The sequence below is a fragment of the Daucus carota genome, chromosome 9 (assembly GCF_001625215.2).
Source record: "Daucus carota subsp. sativus chromosome 9, DH1 v3.0, whole genome shotgun sequence".
Taxonomy (NCBI): Eukaryota; Viridiplantae; Streptophyta; class Magnoliopsida; order Apiales; family Apiaceae; genus Daucus; species Daucus carota.
The window spans coordinates 2,536,233-2,555,690 of record NC_030389.2 but is presented as its reverse complement, the minus strand read 5'-3'; the positions used below and the strand labels follow the sequence as shown (position 1 = coordinate 2,555,690).

Here is a 19,458-nt window from a genome sequence, read left to right as displayed (position 1 = left end):
AAGGTCAAACAAATTAAGTGAATATTTTTATCCATTGTAAAATGAAAATATATTAATTGAAAAGAGTTTCACTCATAAATATATATATATAGGGATATGATTAAATCCTTAGTTATAGAAAGTATTCATATTGAAAATTCTTGAAAAAACATCACAGTTTTTAAAAATATCGCATAAATAAATCGCTCATTCAACACTAGGGGTGAACACGGGTTGGGTCGGTCGGGTTGGAGGTAAAAAACGACCCAACCCAATTTAATCGGTTTATTAAAAATTTAACCCAATTACCCAAAAATATATATCTAACCCAACCCTACAATCTATAGGTCGGGTTGGTTCGGATCGGGTTGGGTTAATTGGGTTTTATCACCTATCAAATTGAAACTTTAGTCAATGGAAGAGGGTAAGAACTTCAGTCATATACTTGCTCAAGGTTATCAAAATAAAATTTTGAGGTACACTGGGAGTGTTATATGGCACCATGGCCTTTCGAACTCAACACAAAAACAAATACAAATCTCAGTTTTATGGACTTAAAAAGAACTTGCTTCTATTTAAGTTACATTCTGTAGAAATTGCATGTCCTCGAGAGTGAGTGTTATAATCCAATGCATTTATGTTACTAATTCATAAATCACAACAATAAACAATGCAATTTGTAAATCAAAGACTAAATCAAATTAACATATTTTATTAATAAGCCTTTAATTATAATCGGGTTGGGTTGGGTTGGTTAAGGGTTAAAATTTGTCAAACCCTGACCCAACCCAATTTAATCGGGTTTTTCGAAAATCAAACCATTCAAGTTTCGGTTTTGATTGGGTCGGTTTAATCGGCCTAAAATAGGGTTGGTTTGGTTCGGTTTGGGCGGTTTGATTGGGTTATGTTCACCCCTATTCAACACATTTGTAACTAGGATTCAACATCGGGTGTAAAACACTAATTATCATTGTGTTGAATATATCTATAAAGATACTTAAACTATACCTCTAGGGTGTGGGTAGGGTTTAGAATCATAAATATTAATTATATAATACGTTTAACTCAGTTTTTACATTGAAAAATTAGTTTATGTACTTCTCCAACACAGTTTTAATCGATGTTCAACAAAATATAATAAAAAAATATTGAACTCAAATTATATATGTGTTGAACGTATAAAGTTTGTAAGTTTGTACCGAACACACTCCTATATATATACGGCTATAACAGCTATATAGCGGGAGCATAATGACTCGTTTTAAAAGTAAAAACAATATATCTTCCAACACTTAGTTGTTACAAGGAATTCTAAACATCTAATCTTAGAAGGTCATCAATATAAGGAGGACCATGAGCCCCTGTTCATGCAATTCAAATGGACATAAATATAAGGAGTTCGCAATACTTCTTTGTATTTATGGACTCACTACCAGAAATTTCATTATTGCCAACGACAAATTCTGTTGGCAAATTAAGAAATTCGGTTGGTAAAAGATACTCCTAACGGAATACCCACCCAACTGGACCGTTAGAGTAAACGTCGTTGGGAAGCACCTTGCTAACCGATTAAGTGTCCGTAACTAAGTTGGCAACGGAATAGTAACAAATTAATAACAGCATCTTGCTTTGCAAAGTAACCAAAAAAACACCACTCGCCAACAGAATATTCCGTTGATAATTCTAGCAACAATCTACTAACGGAACATCTGTTGTTAGTCTAATAACAAAAAACTATCAGAACTTTCGGTTGTTAATTCTAGCAACAAATTACCAACCCATGGTCTGTTGTTAATTTAGTAACAAATTTCTAACAGAATCTCTGTTATTAAATTAGTAACAAGAAACAAACAGAATTTTCCGTTGTTAAATTTAGTAACAGAACACTGACAGAATAACTATGGTAGTTTTAAGATCATTAACCAAACATTCGACATAAATTCGTTATAAAATTAAAATTTATGGTATTATATTACAGTATAAATTTCTCAATTTCTATATCTATAAAAATGCAAATCTAAATAAAACACAACACTTTTTCATACAATTAACACTTCATTGATCCAAAATAGGATGAGAGTTGTACTAATATTTCAACCCGTCCGATAGTAAGCAAAAGTAATATATCCAAAAACAGCATAATCTGTACTTATGCTTGAACTAACCATAGCTAAATGTTAGACTTGCAGCACTTAGTGTCCTAGATCATAATATAGTCAACTGCACCACAGCACATGAACATACTAAATACACCATAGCTACTACTCTAGTTACTCTACACCATTCTCGCTATCTAGATCAGTGTTAGGCGTGGTAGGGGACTGAGTAACTTGGGCAGCGGCAGAAGTAGCCTCGAGAATTTTGGCTATTTGATTCTCCATTGCTTTCATTTTCTCCTTCATCACTTTTAACTCCTCCTGCAATTTTTGATTTTCTGCATCGGCAAAAGATGAACTGCAAGGAATAGTCTTTGACCTATAGAAGAGACTTTGCGAAGAACCAACTCCATACACCCTCTTTTTCTTGTCAACCCCTCCTGCTGCCTGAAGAAATATTGCATTTTTATCAACCGGCTCTCCCGCTTTCTCATGAAGCTCACAAAGTGTCAGGAATGTTTCCTGCGCCAAGCAACAATATTACTCGCCAAAAATCTTACTAAACAGATTTTTCAAAGAAAAAACTTCAAAATTATAACCTTGTTTCCCAGAATTGGATAACTAAATGAAACAACCTCAATGCGATATTTCCCAGAACTTAAATAAGGATGCTGCATAAATGTCTATGTCTAATCTACAAACAGAGTTGTCCCAGTAACGCAATGAAATCAATCTAGACAACACATTCAATCCAAAAAAATATGAAAAACACATAGCAACCTCATCAAACACAACATTCTTTATAGGCAATTGATTTTACTAGCCAGAGATAAGCTTAAAAATCTCAAGATGGCAAGATGAAAACGGAAAGGTTGATAATTAACTACAAAATTACTATTTGACCATCGCATCAAACACAACATTCTTCATAGACTTAATAGGAACCTGATCTCATCAAACACAGCGCTGGTAATTTACTACATGCATGCAGTACTGTTTATTTTGTTTAAAATTCAAATAGACTTCTTAACAACTACAAAGTGCAAATTAGAAGCTCCCTAAAACAATTAAACTATTGGTTTTCCAGCAAGCATATAAGAAAACCTCATATATATGGAAATTTAAATAACTCACATATGTTTGTTGGCTTTTTTTGTCAACCCATATCACAGTCTTGTACACCCCCATCAGTTGCAACCCCGCTGCGTTTCTTTGGACTCGCATATTGAGAAAAACCAACACCTTTAGCACCAATACCCTCTTCATCAGGGCTTCCATCATTAGTCATGGGCTGATAAAAATAACAAGTTTATTAAATCTAATATACCTGAAATTTTAACCATCACGAAAAAACAAACAGTGCAATAGAACATAGTCATGTGTTTACAGCAATGAACACCAATTTGCTTCCATAAGAATTTAACATATAGTCTAAAACATGTCATGGGGAGCATACAAAGAAACTAAATGTGACTGTCAGACTAGTATTACATAAAAACAGACTGAGGGAGAGGGTCCAGGACTCAAGTTCAGATCTCTGTCTAACTGTATCAATGTTGCTTGCCATGCTAACTTCAATGGAAAAAATGGTCTTTTAAAATTTGTGACCAAGAAGTTGCACAAGTACAGGTATTCACAGGTTGGTCTGTAGAATAACTATAGAGGAGCCTAAGATATAAACTACTTAAACCAACACAATCCATTTTATATCACAAAGTTCAAGTTAATAACATCAGCAAAGACAAAGCTACTTTAATTGAAGAAAATACATACAAAAAGCTCCATTAATCGAAGAAAATACATACACAAAGCTCAATTAATTGAAGAAAATAGTGAAGAAAAGAGCGATAGAGATAGACTATAAACACTACATAGATACACACATGTAGAGGTAAATGAATAAGCACATACAGATAAAATAGTTGCCAATTTCTTCATCTTCATTCGATGTCATTCACCGCTCGATTCAGACTCTTAGTCGCCGCCTCCTTACAAGCAGAGAAAAACCCTAGTTTGTTTGTGTCTCCAACCCCAATCCTCTGTTTACCCTATATTTATATTTTCCACAAAATACAATTAATTTATTAGACTCGACCTAACATGCTGCATATTCGCAATAACTTAAAATTACAATAATATAAAAATAATTATAACATATATATACACACACATAATTATTTAACAATAATTATATACACATATCTTATAACTTAATTATGATTATAATTTTATAATATTATAATATTATAATTTATGTTAAAAAAATTACATACTTGATAACTAAAACGGATTATTCGGAAGAATTAATATATTCATCTTCACAATTATTACTATCTTCGGTTCTTGAAGATCCATTTTCTTCGGATTCATTTTCCATTTCTTCCTCCGAAGTTTCATCACCATCATCTAAATCTACTCCAATTCCGCTTTCGTCGTTTAGATGTGTGGGAATATCATCCGTACTAATATCAGTTAGATGTGTAGGGATATCATCTTGGAACGGTTCTTGATGTGATGTTGGGGCTTGAGGAAGTTCAACAAGTGATCGAGCCTTTACCTTGCATGCAACTAGCCAATCAACCTTGTCTCGTTTAAGACTTGGATAATTACAAAAGTAGACTTGCATGGCCTGCATTGCCAGTACAAATGGTTCGTACACACGCAATCTCTTTCTTTTATTCACCTCAACAATGTTATAACGTGGATGAATTCTTGTTCCAACATTTGGTGTAGGATCGAACCATTCACACTTAAACAAAACTGTTTTCTTCACTGGAAAGCGTGGATACTCGACAATCAAAATCTCTTCAACTATTCCAAAGTAATCATTAAAAGTCTCGCTATAATTCGAACCCTTGATGCATACTCCACTGTATTTGGAATCTCCGGATCAAAACTTGGACCAGCAACATCCATCACCATGTTGTACATTAAGTTGTCATCATCTCTTCTACCTTGGGTATTGGAGTAATGTGTGGAGGATTGTTCTCCACTTTGTCTAGCAATATATGGCTCTCCATGTCGATCCCACACATAATAATCTTTTACAAACCCTTTCTTCAATAAGTGCAGTTTTACTGTCTCAGCATTCCAGAATTTACGATTCTCACACTTGAAACATGGACATTGAATATTTGTCCCATCCATGGACTCTTCTCGAGATATAACATATTGCATAAAATTTTCCAACCCATTTACAAAAGCCGGAGTTAAGAATCCTCTACTATCGATCCTTTGATACATCCAACCTCGATCATTATCCATATTTAATTTTTTGGTAACCTACAAAAATATATACATTTTCATAACTAATTAAAATGTGTATATATAAATCCATACATAATTTAATTTTTTACAGTGAGCACATATATTTGAACCAAACAAAGGGATATTTCCGTTGCAAATTTATAGGATTAATTTTACAGATGGACAAAAATTATTCAAATTAATTGGACATACATTTTTTTTGGTAAGCGCTTAATGTTATAATAAGTCTCGGACATTCAATTCGTACAGAAAGTAGACCATACATGTCTGATAGGATACCAAAAATTTGAAAAAGTGTAAACTTTTCTGAGAGATTGCGCCTGCGCGCCTAGCAGCAGCAGAAGACTAAACTTAACCCAACACAAAAGTACTACTACATATATATATAATGACAAAAAAACTACTGACCAAGAGCAAACCCACGCTTGGCACTACCACTCATACATTAACAAGAAAAAAACGGTGCCTATACCATATTTTTCAACGAAGAAACCGGCATATTATAATCAAACACAAACAGTATAAAAAACTAAGTACTGCATATTTACAGCAGGAGTCACTAAAACAATTTGCAAGTTAAATTACCGAATCTAAACAAAATAATAATGATGTACTTAACAATCTCAAAAAACATGTTTTCATTGCTGTAAAAAATAATTAAAAAAACTAGCTAACCTCAGTAACGTATGTCTTGATTTGCTTAGAGTATTGAGAAGAGTAAGTTGCCGATGTATATGATCAGAAGATGGGAGGAAGAAAAATGAATAGAAAATAAATTTTGAATGAGTGGTTTTTTTAGATAAGCAGTTGAACGAGTGGTTTAGAAAGTGAGAAAGGACTGCATTTACTCTTGGTTAGGTTCCGATATTAAATTTGAGGACTGCATTTACTAACGGGAAGGTAACGGATATAAGTTTAACCGATTTACTTTTATAACGAAGTAGTAACGGAATACTAACAGAATAAAATTTGTTGTAACCGTTGCTAGGTCGTTGGTAATTCGCTACTAATGGGTTGCTATTCCCTTACTATTTTGTAGGTCAAATTCCGATAGAAATCCCTTAGCATTTCTGTTGGTAAGTTTTGGCGGGCATTTTTCCCTCCTATTTTGCCAACAAAATATTCCGTTGGTAAATATCTGTTGGTATTCTGTTGGAATTTAGTCACGACCGTGTTGACTTTTCAAATATTTGAGTTTCGTTAGTAATTCGTTAGTAACTGCCAACGGATTAGTTTTCGTTAGTAATTTCTGTTGGCAGTATTGGAAATTCTTGTAGTGACTTTACAGCAGCAAGTATTTGTTAACAAACTGATGGTAACGATATTATAAGTTGTTTGGACACTACTAAATTTCTCCTTTGTATTTATGGACTTTACAGCAGCAAGGTAGCAAGTAATTAAGAACCAACACGAGAGGTGAGATCTTGTCCTTTTTCGCCTTTGACTTGGCCTTTGCTTTGGCAGCATCTTGATCCCCCTTCTTTAGGTCTGCTTCAAGGCATTGTGTTGCTTCTTTTCTAGCACGATCAGCTTTGGAATAGGCTTCTTGCACTCTGGTGTCTAGTTTTATCCGAGCTTCCGCCATTTTCTTCCTAAAACTTTCCTTAAGTTTAATCTTTTCTGCTTTTAGTTTCTCGGCCTCATCTTTCTCACGCTTCTCTCTTTCTGCTTTTCTATCAGCAGCTGCCTTAGCCTTACGAGCACCTCTTAGACGGGCATTGTAAGCTGCTGTTTCACGAGCCTCCCATGCCTTGAACCTCCTTTCTTTCTCGCTCTGAAGGGCTTCAATTTCTCCTCGAGATGGATCCATCTATTCGCCCCTGCTGCATGGTATAAGCAAGCAAAAAAAAAAACTCAAATCAAGATAAAAATATAAAATCTGTGCGTATAACATGAACTCCTTCCACCAAATTACTCCATAACATCCAATCTTCGAGATTTTTCAGTTTCGTAATATATGTGCTGGACTCGACTTTCGTGGGTTATTAGTTATTTTATCTTTTTGAAAAAGTGGACAAATATCTTGAAACGAGAACTGAGGTGGTAAGATTGTAATGATATTCAAATCCTTCATAATTTTAGTATGATCTATTAAACTTAGTGAACTGGCCTTAAAATACTTAAAGTTATAACCTGCACTAAGAATACCTTATCATTACTAAAATTCATGGTTCCCATCAGAGAATCCGAACACTATTTCGAGATTTCACCACACAAACACCATAGCAGAGTTTACCATAAATTTTAGGGATTTTTTATGGTGTGCTCAAGGGCACACAATAGTCTCTAACTCTAATGAAAATAGCTCCTTTTGATTGGTGGATGAATAATAAATGAGAATGGCCCCCTGCATTCACATTAACTTCACCAATCAGAATAGGCCATTTTTATAGAATTTAGTGATTATTGTGTGCCTTTGGGCACACATTAGAAAAACCGTAGATTTTAATACATAAACATAGTCCCGAGATGATTTGAACACACGAAAACAAAACATAATTTGGAGACAAAGCCATAGATAGCAGCACAAACACAATTCGAAGAGATTTCTTACCAGGTCTCTTTGAGGATTAAATTTACAGCACAACCACCTTTCTCTTGTTTAAATAGGCTATATTTTCTTTATCATAAAAGGTTATATTTCCTCGTGGCAAAAAAAAAAAAAAAAGGTTATATTTCCTTTTGATATAGATACTATTTTAGAATGGATTTTGATTTGATATAAGAAAGATGCTAATTACCATATCTAGAATTCGAGATATATACAAATTAGGATTAAGTATTTGTGATTAAAAATACTTTGGCCCAATTGTAAGACTACTTTGTGTAAATTTTCGATTACCACCAATGATTAAATATGATATTATCAATGTCGCGCACACAAGGTAGAATCTGCTACTAATTTGTGGAACTCAAAATTTAGGTTCACTAATAAATACCGCTTCGTCTAAAAAATTATCCTATTTATTTTTCTCCAAATTACTCAAATAAAGAAACCTGTAATTGAACATTAAAATATATTATAAATAAATTCCAATAATAAAAATCATAAGCAATGCAACAATAAAATTTACGAGAAATAGAGTCCAAAAAATATATGCTACTTACGAGATCGAGCCCCTACTCACAATTTCTCTAACAATCTTCACAACTAGTATGTAGTATCACGTCTTGGGGTTTCGTCACTAACTTTTCATGTCCTCTAGATCGGATTTTATTCAAATTATATTCATTAAATTATTATTGATATAAAAATTATTTCTTGAATTTGTGCATTAACGGCAAAATCTTCAAAATTGACGTCTTGAACTCATGCATGGTCCATCTGAATCCCCACACAAAAAACAAAAATAACAAATACCAGTAAAAGTAAATCAAAACATCGAATTTATATAATTGAAGGTACTGCGGTTAATAGTTGCATTGCACTTAACATAAGATAAAGAGTACGTAAAGATATTACCTCCATTTCAAAATATTAGTCCTACTTGTCGAAATAAAATGAGCTATTAACCAAAAAACCCAACTAACTTGTTATTTTTTTGCCAAAAAACCTTTAAATCTTTTTTTCACCAATAAACCCAATAAACTTTACTAAATCTTTAAAAAAGATTTAACTAGAGTTACTTATAACTCATGTGGACTAACCATGATCATCACATATTATGTGGCAAATTGATTACAATTAATCAAAAAAATAACTGAAAAATATATCAGAATCACTAAAATCAGTTTTAAGATGGTTGATCAATAAAATCAGCTTTAAGATGGTTAATCAGCCGCTCATTAAGACAGTAAAGTACCATGTTCTCATTCAAACAATGAACAGACTGAGAATTGCTCTGCCGTCGACTGAAGGCTCAGCCAGGCATTTCATCTACCTCGTTTCTACATGGTTGATTTTCTGTGTAGAAAATATGTATCTTATGGTGTATATTAATTTGTGAAATTTTTACTTAGCTACTCGAGCATAAACAATTAACCAAGCTTCAGGTGCAGCCTTGCAGCACATTAAGCAGCAGAATGGGAACTCTGAATTCAACCATATACTCTGTCCAATCAATAGTCTCGAGCAACTCCAAGCAAACACCCCCTAAAACTCTATAAAAATTAGACGCGTGAAACACCACAACCAAACCTGTGAACTCAGGAAAACATAAAAAGCTGTTCCATCTCCTTAATTTTGTGTTGAATGACGTCTGAAATAACACCCCATCTGCTAATCTTTTCAAACACCCTCTGATAACCCCATTAATTTATTTCGAACATCAACCTCTGTCTTTACAATAATCTGCCAATATCACACATCTTCACTTGTTTTCATTTTATTTTTTAAATCTAAACTAACAAATATCATATTAAAAATTAATCCTATTAATGACTAGGCGCTATGTGGCACACACGTGTATAAAAAGATACAAATCAGTGAAAGATACATGACAAGCCAGATTGGTAGATTTAACCATGGTTTATTTTGTATTTACTTTTATACTTTTAATAAAGTTTATTGGGGTTGTCAAAAAAAACAGAAGTTTAAAGGTTTTTTGGCAAAAATTTGACAAGTTGATTGGGTTTTTTGGTTAATAACTCAAATAAAATTATCAAAATATGCGTCCTACTCTTTTTCTAATACAACATTTCAAAACTTAACTTTGAGAGTGTCTTTCCAAAATCGAGTAGTTGTAACAAATATTTAATGCTATAAAACGAAATGGTGTAAACATGATCTATAATACCACATCATTATAATATTAATAAATACACTTAGGTGGTTTAATTTCAAGGTTTACGATCATTAAGGAGTACTAAAAATAAACACATCGATATCTTAACATGTGTGAAATGATAAATAGGACTAATATTTTGAAATGAAAGGAGAAGAAAAATGGTACTCCCTCGATCCCACAATAGTAGTCTCTTTTCAAAGAATTTTTTCCCCATAATACTTGTCTATTTTTAGTTAATAATGAGTGTTGAATAAAAATCTACATTCATGTATTTATTAAGGGTACAAGTGACAAATTATTATCTAATTAATGTTTTGTTAATATGCGTAGTTTTATCGCAAGAGACTTGTATTATAGGACGGAGGAGGTATCAAACAAAAATTGTTGGAATTTCGTTTCCCAACTCTTAGTGCATGGACATTATATGATGGGTTTTACTAGTTATTAATGGGAGACCGTCTGAGAAAGATAACATTCCACTTCCTGAACTTGGACACAGTATGGTTTTTCCCTTTTTTCACTGACACGGATTTGAAGAATGGGGTCTTGTTGGAAACGAAACAAAGGACTGAATTTAGGAATAAGAGATCTATCTCTTTGGCATTTTTTAGGATGAAAAGGCCGATAACCTATTTTAAAAGATTTCTAAACGATAAAAATTGAAGGTTCAAGCAGTCTATATATTGAGCAAATAGCTATACCTATTGTGCATTGTTAGCATATATAGATAAACAACCATTGGTAACACCGGTAACTAGAAAGCGGTTGTTGCACACACTAGAAAATCCGTTACTTTGATTATTCTATAGTCAAGGCATGGAACTATTATTCCATGGGCTTATTTTCTGCCATGAGCCTGGTTCTTGGGTTTTGCTCAGGTAAAAACCATCAATCCTAGCCTCATAATAACATGTATTATCACATCTAATATGTCTGTTGTACACATCAAACCCTGCATGCTTTCTGTTGTACCAAAAATTACACCAAAATAAAGTAGTATCCCAGAAATTATCACGAAAACTCCACGTATACAGTTGATTTATGGTTAAGTTGTGGTACCCCAGATCATCGTCTTTTGATTTACAGTGAAGTATGAGAGGCGGGTTAGGGAGACGATTGGTGATGTTGATGTGAAATTTTGAGAGACATGTTGTCATGAGAAGATAGACAAATACACAAAAAATGGAAGTTGCAGAGGTAAATCTCACCATCTTCAATGGTTCTACTTGATTTGATTTTGTTATTGTTTCTATTAATGCTGTCTAGCTACTTGCATTGGACATTTTATAAGAGGATAGCTGTATATTTATGAATATGTAATAAATTATTGCTTTAAGATATCTACATATCCTGACAAAAACTAATTAAAATCTATTTACTACTCCGTCCCATTTTACGTGACCTCATTTCCTTTTTGGGACGTCCCAAAAAGAATGAACATACAATACTTACTATTTTTGAACACTACTTTTTACTATTACACTCACTACCTCTATATTTTATACTCTCTTTTTATTAAATAAACACTATTACATCCACTACTTTCCTCCACTATCTCAAATCTATTAAATATTGATAGGTCTCACCACTTTACCCACTTTTCAACTACATTTATTATTTTTTTCTTAATCTCCGTGAAAATTAAACCAATTCACATAAATTGGGAAGGAGGGAGTAATATCTGGACCTTCCACTTTTATGATATCCATAACTTGAAACAACTGTTTGCACTACATTGATTAGAGCATCTCCATAAAGAGCACTTAGCCAAAAATTTAGTTGGTATACCAAAAAAAATATATATATAGTCAATCTTTTCGAAAATTCATATTCCAACCATACGTCCATACCCACCCTTGTCTATAATTATATCCAACATCGTATGAATGATTATATTTATCGATCCGCTACGAATATGTAAGAAATCTGTAGAATAATTACACATCACCTGTTACCAAACTAAAATGATATATTCTATTTATAACAATCTAAAATATTAATAACATACTATTTTTAAATTATAGTCGACCAATATAGCCAATAGGCCCAATACCATCGAAGACTAAAAATGAGATTTAGTCCACAACAGTATTTTTAATTCTCTCATTTTTTTCATTTATCTGCTCCTTCTTCGTCTCCACCTAGCAGCTGGGATGTCTTCTTGAGCTTTCATGGTAAAGACACTCGTAGAAATATACATCTAAAACTGATAATGTAGAGAAAATCAGAAGTGTGCTGCTACGGGTTTCAAATCCGAACACAAACACATGATGCTGCTCCGACTTTCAAATCCTATGGGGTTCCTCATGGCCCAACTGGTATGCTCTTCTATTACAATTATTTATAATATTCTTTCTTTTTCTCATGATTTTGAGTGGAATTGTGAAAGGTGTTGACTTTAATCATGTTTGTTTGTGGGTATTTGTTTGCTTGTTTAATCCTTGTGTTTTGTTTGGTTTTTGGTGTTTTTGGCGATTTTTCGTGTTACATGCGAGACGCTTCGTTCGCTTCGCATACGACGAGGTAACTTGACCGATAGCATAGCGGTGGTGGCCGATGGTGGTGGTGACGGTGATTTCAGGATCGGATCCGGTTTCAGAAAGGAAAGCGCTCTAATTGTGCCTTAATTGAGGGCGGTAATTGTGCCCGGTTAATTGTGCCTTTTTATTGAGGGCGTAAATTTTGCCTCAATTATTGAGTGCGTAAATTGTGCCTCTTTATTGAGGGCGTTAATTGGGCCTTATTTAAGGGCGTTAATTGTGTCTTAATTAAGGATATTAATATTTTATTATTATGCCTTAATTAAGAGCTTAATTGTCTCAATCATGAGTTATCATGATTGTGTGAATATTTTGATGTAATCTGTTAAATATATCGACTTATATTTTTCTTGTTTCTCATGTTTTATTTTCAGGATTCTTGGAAGAAGACCGGTTTTCTTTTCGGACATTAAAGTTTTATTGTCTAAATTTTCCCGGTCATCTTGCATGTCCGACGGTTAGATAATAAGCTTTCTTGAATGAAAGAATTATCACGGTGAATTGCTGTTTCTCGTTGAGATTTATTCTCATTGTCAAAAAAAAAAAAAAAAAATACCATCGAAGACTCAGTAATTTCGGTAATTTCGGTTAACCGAGCCAAAATATTTCGGTAATTTCGGTTCGTATTCGGTTAACCGGTTAACCGAACCGAATGCTCAGTCCTACACCGAAGAGAGTAGCTTTTTCCAGGAAGAACACACTCGATGGTTTAGCTGTAAATATCAACTTCCGCAGACTTCCCCAAGGCCTAAAATTGGTTGATTGTTTTGATTCTTTAACCGCATAAGTGAGTGCATGTTATTAGCTTGGATATGCTCGTTATGTTACAATGACTTACCAGGGGTTCTTAAAGAGCAGCTCAAAAGTGGGAATTACACTGACTCTTCATTTTGCCTCGAGTACTCGTGTCAGACACTCGACACAGAGACATGAGTATTGACGCCCCGACATTTATTTTAGGCCGATTAACCTTTGAGCTTAAAACCTAAAAGACCAGTGCAGTAGCAGTTTCCAGTCACCATACCAGCAAAACCATAATATTTCTTCCCGTTTGTACTTTAGGACATAAGGAACACTAGAGTCCAAGCAGATTACCCCACAATGTTCAAATACCTACCAAAGCTAAAATTTAAGACAAGATTTCTATATTTTAAATACAAACATTACATTTTTGCAAAAAAATAAATAAATACAAACATTACATATGTTAATGCAACAAGACTCCTTTGGACGTGTACATGTAGAGGAGCAACTGGGCAGAAGTGTATGAGAGGCATGTCGGGGAGACGATTAGTGATGTTTATGTGAATTTTCGACAGACATGTTGTCAGGTGAAGACAGATGAATACACAAAATATGGAAGTTGCTTAGGTAAATCTCACCATTTTTCATACTTCTGTTATCTTTATTTATCGATAAAGTAATAAATTATATGACAGATATCTTGCTTCAAAGATATATACACATCCTAAATTATACCTTCCACATTTTTTATATCTATACCTTGTACTAAGTTTTAACAATTGTATACAGTCATGTGATCCAACCAGCTGGTGAAAATATATATTTATTTTTCTAAAATCAATTATATCCCAATTTAATTCAGAAGCTGTGCCATGTAGGTTTTAGCTGATGGTTCCCTCTGAGTCATCTGTAAATTATAGCAATGTTTTCGAGCCAGAAACTGTGACAGAGGTATTACAAATCTAAAGCTTGCATTGCATCGAAACACCAGAGACCTTACTACAGGAGCAACTGAATTTCAAATATTGCAAGTTTGCTGTCCTCGCTTTACAACTCTACTTATCTCCTAAACAAGAAAGCCATAGACAAGAATGACGAAGCTTCAAAAGACACAAGTAGTTTCCAGAAAAACAAAGCAAACCAGATACACATCATGAACAACTCGATTCTTCCTACCTGGAGCTCACCTTCAAATCAACTCACAATTGTATTTAACGAGCACTGCGATGAATTAATCTACATCACATAATACAAGAAGCGCATAATCATTAACAGTTAGGATGGACAGAGGAGTCGAGCATTAATTGTTCTGATATCAAAATTATCTATATTCTAAAGAAAACAACCATATTCCCGATAGGATCCTAAACTTGTAACAGAGAGCGTTGAAAATGGATATGTTCAGGCAGAAACTCAAAAATTATATAAATCAGATATCCTACTAATTTGTTCCGGTGCAAGAATATCAAATACTATTTACAAAACATACTAACTCTGGACAGATAATATGAAATTTGCTTCCCTCCCCCGTCATCTATCATCGTAAATAGACACTGCTGGAACCAAATATTCTATATTGGTAGCAACGCACACACATGCAGCAGAGTGATTCTCGGCATCCATATATATTGCCCCCTCTGGTTGATTTTCCACATTATCAATCTGTATTGCCACTCGATCTGCATCTGCAACAGAGTGATTCTCAACTTCCATTTGTAGTGACATTTCTGGTTGATTTTCCACATCAGCAATCTGTATTGCCACTTCTGGTGGATCTGCATCTGCGACAGAGTGATTCTTAGCATTCATTTGTAGAGTCACGTCTGGTTGATTTGCAACTGCAATTGATTGACCCTCCACATCATCCACATATAATGGCACTCCCAGTGGATCAACATATCCAAAGGAATACATTGGCGCCACATCTTTTCGTCTCACATATGCATATTCTTGATAATTCACACCCTTCTGTACCACTTCTGGTAATTGACTCTTCAACAAAATGATTCCAAACGAATGCATTTTTATTGCCACATCTTGTCGTTTTACATCATCGGCTTCAACAGATTGATTCCCAGAATCCATTTGAAGTGCCACATCTGGTCGACTTGCATACGTATCTGATTGATTTTTCACATCCTTCTGTACCACTGGTAATTCATTCTTCGCATCCCCCTTTACCAGTTCTGTTGGATCTACAACAAACTGATCCTCCACTTTTGCCTTGCGTCGTATCTCAGTAATACTGATGACTATCAACACGACAGCCAGTACGTCAATACCTATTTTTGTAGCATGTGCAAGTGTATCCCCATACTTTTCCATGGAATGATTTATCGGATTAAGCTCCATGAAATAGAAAAAAGCTAGTCGAAGATATGACAGAGGAAATAGAAACTCTAAAGCATCTGTTGCAGTAAGAAACCAAACTTTTTCACTGTCGGTTGGAGTGAGCAATTGTGATTTTGGAGTAAGTTGAGCTCTCTTTCTTTCCACAACGAGCTTTAGACAGTAACACGAAATGGCAAACGTTGCAAAGCTTATCATCCAGTAAACCTTCCATATATCTGGATGGCCTGATACTGACTTGGCTAAAGCGAAGAGGGCAAGCTTGTATACAACATTGAGATATTCAACCATATGTTTCTTTAACTGAAAAGGGTAGATTAAGCAATATTATTAGAAGATATATCACAACCTTTCAACCTGATTTCAAAAGAAAGAGAAGCATCAGATAGCAATTCAGTCTCTACAAATCAAGAAGCAAAGCATCATAGGTTTAATATCAAACCCATGACTTAATATACTAAAAAACAAACTAAAAGCAGCTAGCCATTATCGACAGCTCCAGTGTATAAAATTGTAGCTAACGACTTGAACACTCTTAGAAATGTGTATCAACTATATAAGCAGTAGATGAATGGTGTTTGGTCGGGCTTATAATTTACCTTATAAGCTGAAATACGTCCATTTTTCCGCTTATAAGGTAAAGCAACAATCTTTAGAGCTGGAATTGATGAGAATTGAGCTTCTCTGTCCGAGATAAGGGCGCTCACTCCCTCCCTATCTTAAGTGTATGACCTTAATTCTCCTCCATGATTTTAATCCACTACTTGCAAGCTTAATATTTGAATATAAATTCATAATTTAAAGAAAAGATTTCGTCATTTAACAAAAATTCTTGATCCCAGCAAAGAAAGGTATAATAGATAGGTTTCTATTGAATTAAGGCCACATGTATACTCCTCTCTGTTTTAACTGAACCGAATAAATCAAAAAATGAATTATTTGGCAGCTGAATTAATATTTTGGACCGTAGGACGAATCAGATCGGAAAAATCCACCGTTCTTTTAAATCTCAGGTTTTGAAGATTCCAACAAGCAGAAATCGGATCCAACCAAAAACCATATGAAACCGCATCAAATAAAATTGTATCGAATAGAAACAAAGCATAAACAAATTTAGTAGTGCAGTAAACAGAAACATACATCAAACCAGAAGTTCCGGGCCAAATTTTTGATCTTCAAAATCATGCGATGATGAAAGTCTCTGCCCTGATGGCTGCATAGACAGTACATGCTCCAAGCTAACAACATTAAAACAAGAACTACAATCAAGCAAAGCTCCACCAAGTAAATCATTGTGTTGGTTGTATAACAGCTTTGAAACTAAGAACAAGTACTAATTGTCCTCTGAAAGTAGTCGTGTGAGAGTATGAGAGTCAGATAGCATGTTGGTGCATTTTTATACTCACACTTTCTTGTTGACCAATGCTTAAAACCTTCCCTTCGTCTAGAATGTAGCTTTTTTTTTTTGAAAGTAGTCTAGAATATACTAGTTTTTACTTCCTCCTGGTTTTATATAGAGTATCTTTTTCTGTGTTATTTTGCTGACTTTTTATATCGACCCATGAGTCATGACGTCATGGGCCATGACGTCAAACAAATTTCTTAAAATATTGGTATATTTTTAAATTTTATGAAAATACATCTAATATTTCATAACTTTAAAATGATGAATAAATATTAAAAATTTAGTGAGGTATATATTCTTGCCTGTTATTAAACCCGTCCATTAATGAAATGTATTTATGTATAATTTTCAATTTTATATGTTTTGTTTCACTGCTACGGACGCACTTTAATGCTCTCATAAAATATAGTAATTTTTTTCAGAAAAATAAAAAAAAATTATAAAATTATATTTCACGGGAGTATTAAAATACGTGTCGAATATATGTCCATTAATGTATACTCCCTCTAGTGCATTATATAAGTCGTTTGATTTTTTACACGTAATTCTAGTAACTTTGACCATATAGCAAAAATTAATAATTTTGCAATTTTTTTCTGAATAAAAATATTTATTCAAAAAGAATTAAAATCTACTCTCTCTGTCCCAACCATTTCTTTACACTTTTTTTTTGGGGTGTCTCATCCAATTCTTTACATTTCAAAACTTACCAAAAATAATCAATAGGTCCTACCACTTCTCCACTTTTCTTTCCTTTTCACACTATTTTTACTTTACTATTTTCTTCTTATACATTAAAAATCAATGGCCCCCATTAGGGGTGTAATCGAGCCGAGCCGAGTCGAACACTGTCAGGCTCGGCTCGAACTCGATTGAAAAGTTCGGGGCTCGAGCTCGAGTTCGAGTTCGATCGAGCCTTGAATTTCAAGTTCGAAGCTCGGTTCGTAAACAGTTCGATAGGCTCGAGTTCGGCTCGAAAGCTCGAAGCGGGTCACCAAATATTGACAAAAACTCAAAATATGATCGATTTGGCTCGAGTTCGATTCGATTAAATATATAAATTATAAATAAAATATTAAATATATTTGTAAAAATATATTTATAATAAAAAAATTCAAAAATAGTAGAGGCTCGATAAAACTCGCGAACCTTACGAGCCGAGTAATTTGAAACTCGAGCTCGGTTCGGTAAAACATTCAAATAGCTCGAACTCGAGCTCGGCTTGATTATTACCGAATCGAATTCGAATATTTTACGAGCCGATCTCGAGTAGCTCACGAACAGTTTGGTTTGTTTACACCCCTAGCCCCCACCACTTCACCTACTTTTCTTTCTCTTTTTCACTACTTTATACATATTTCTTAACCTCCGTGCCCAACTCATTTGATAAGAAATGGGAGGAACGGAGGGAGTAACAATTTCACATATGTAGTCAAGGGTCATGTTCCAGAGAGAACTTTAGGGAGATAATTCTTAGAATCACTACTTTAATTCTAGTATTAGTTAGGGACACATGAAAAAAATGTCTTATTTATATATCATACTTTGAAATTATTTTTAAACACACACAACGATAAAAAAAACCATGTATTTAGATTTAAATCCTGAAAATCTATAAAAAATACAGGGTTCTGCAGCAGAACTTTAGTGATTCTATGATTTTATTTTAATAATTGGTTCTCTCTTGAACGCGACCCGTGTATTCAAACCTCTTAGTCATCATTTCATGGATTTATGGAATATTCGATTGCATCACTTCTTCTCACAAGGTTGCACATAAACTTCACAGTAGTTAGCCCGTGATATGGTACCATACTACAACGACCGCTACAGTGTCCGCCCTACGCTATAGTACGCGGACATCCCAAAGCAAATCTCATCATTACAAAGTACATGGCAAATAGGATAAAAAGCATGCACAAATCCCTAAAGGACAGAAGAAAGGACAGTAGTTGCACCAAAACAGACAACCATGCTGGGGAGTAGGTATGGACCCGCGTCCGCCACTGTAGCTACAGTAGCGAGTGAGGGCCTATATAAAGGGCTTCTCAGCCAAAAAGGAAGGTAAGTGCAAATTCTCTCTCAAAACTCTCCCTAGAAAGCATCTCGCACCAGATGTTTAGAGTGAAAACTCTCTGATTTCCCTAACTTGTCAAGCATATTCCGATCACTGATTATCACGCCGGAGGCGCCTCATGGGATGTCACGGGCCTATATAAAAGGCTTCCCAACCAAAAAGGAAGGTAAGTGCAAATTCTCTCTCAAAACTCTCCCTAAAAAGCATCTCGCACCAGATATTTAGAGTGAAAACTCTCTGATTTCCCTAACTTGTCAAGCATATTCCGATCACT

The 19,458-nt window shown here is 34.3% G+C and overlaps 2 protein-coding genes across 3 annotated transcripts; both read right to left on the bottom strand.

Moving 5' to 3' along the window:
• Nucleotides 1–1,908: 1,908 nt before the first annotated feature.
• On the bottom strand, nucleotides 1,909–4,111 carry LOC135149310 (uncharacterized). Its single transcript, XM_064084733.1, has 3 exons — nucleotides 3,987–4,111; nucleotides 3,210–3,366; nucleotides 1,909–2,597 (listed from the first exon to the last, which is right to left on the bottom strand). Exons 2-3 carry the CDS (start codon nucleotides 3,354–3,356, stop codon nucleotides 2,250–2,252), a joined length of 495 nt encoding a protein of 164 aa, XP_063940803.1. The 5' UTR covers nucleotides 3,357–3,366; nucleotides 3,987–4,111; the 3' UTR covers nucleotides 1,909–2,249.
• A 10,546-nt stretch (nucleotides 4,112–14,657) lies between these two features.
• On the bottom strand, nucleotides 14,658–17,121 carry LOC108200965 (uncharacterized). 2 transcript variants are annotated; one of them, XM_064084094.1, is made up of 2 exons: nucleotides 16,843–17,121; nucleotides 14,658–16,005 (listed from the first exon to the last, which is right to left on the bottom strand). In XM_064084094.1, exons 1-2 carry the CDS (start codon nucleotides 16,993–16,995, stop codon nucleotides 14,884–14,886), a joined length of 1,275 nt encoding a protein of 424 aa, XP_063940164.1. In that variant the 5' UTR covers nucleotides 16,996–17,121; the 3' UTR covers nucleotides 14,658–14,883. The 2 variants fall into 2 exon arrangements, with proteins under 2 accessions (XP_063940164.1, XP_063940165.1); XM_064084095.1 differs by lacking the exon at nucleotides 16,843–17,121 and adding an exon at nucleotides 16,302–16,832.
• Between the last annotated feature and the right edge of the window lie 2,337 nt (nucleotides 17,122–19,458).

What these genes read in the sequence shown, in the direction of transcription:
- LOC135149310 (XM_064084733.1), bottom strand. Translation starts at nt 3,356, where the DNA reads ATGATGGAAGCCCTGATGAAGAGGGTATTGGTGCTAAAGGTGTTGGTT. An exon ending in AAAAAAGCCAACAAACATAT is followed by an intron (nt 2,598 to 3,209) that starts GTGAGTTATTTA and finishes TGCTTGGCGCAG; the next exon opens with GAAACATTCCTGACACTTTG.
- LOC108200965 (XM_064084094.1), bottom strand. Translation starts at nt 16,995, where the DNA reads ATGATTTACTTGGTGGAGCTTTGCTTGATTGTAGTTCTTGTTTTAATG. An exon ending in CCCGGAACTTCTGGTTTGAT is followed by an intron (nt 16,006 to 16,842) that starts GTATGTTTCTGT and finishes TACCCTTTTCAG; the next exon opens with TTAAAGAAACATATGGTTGA.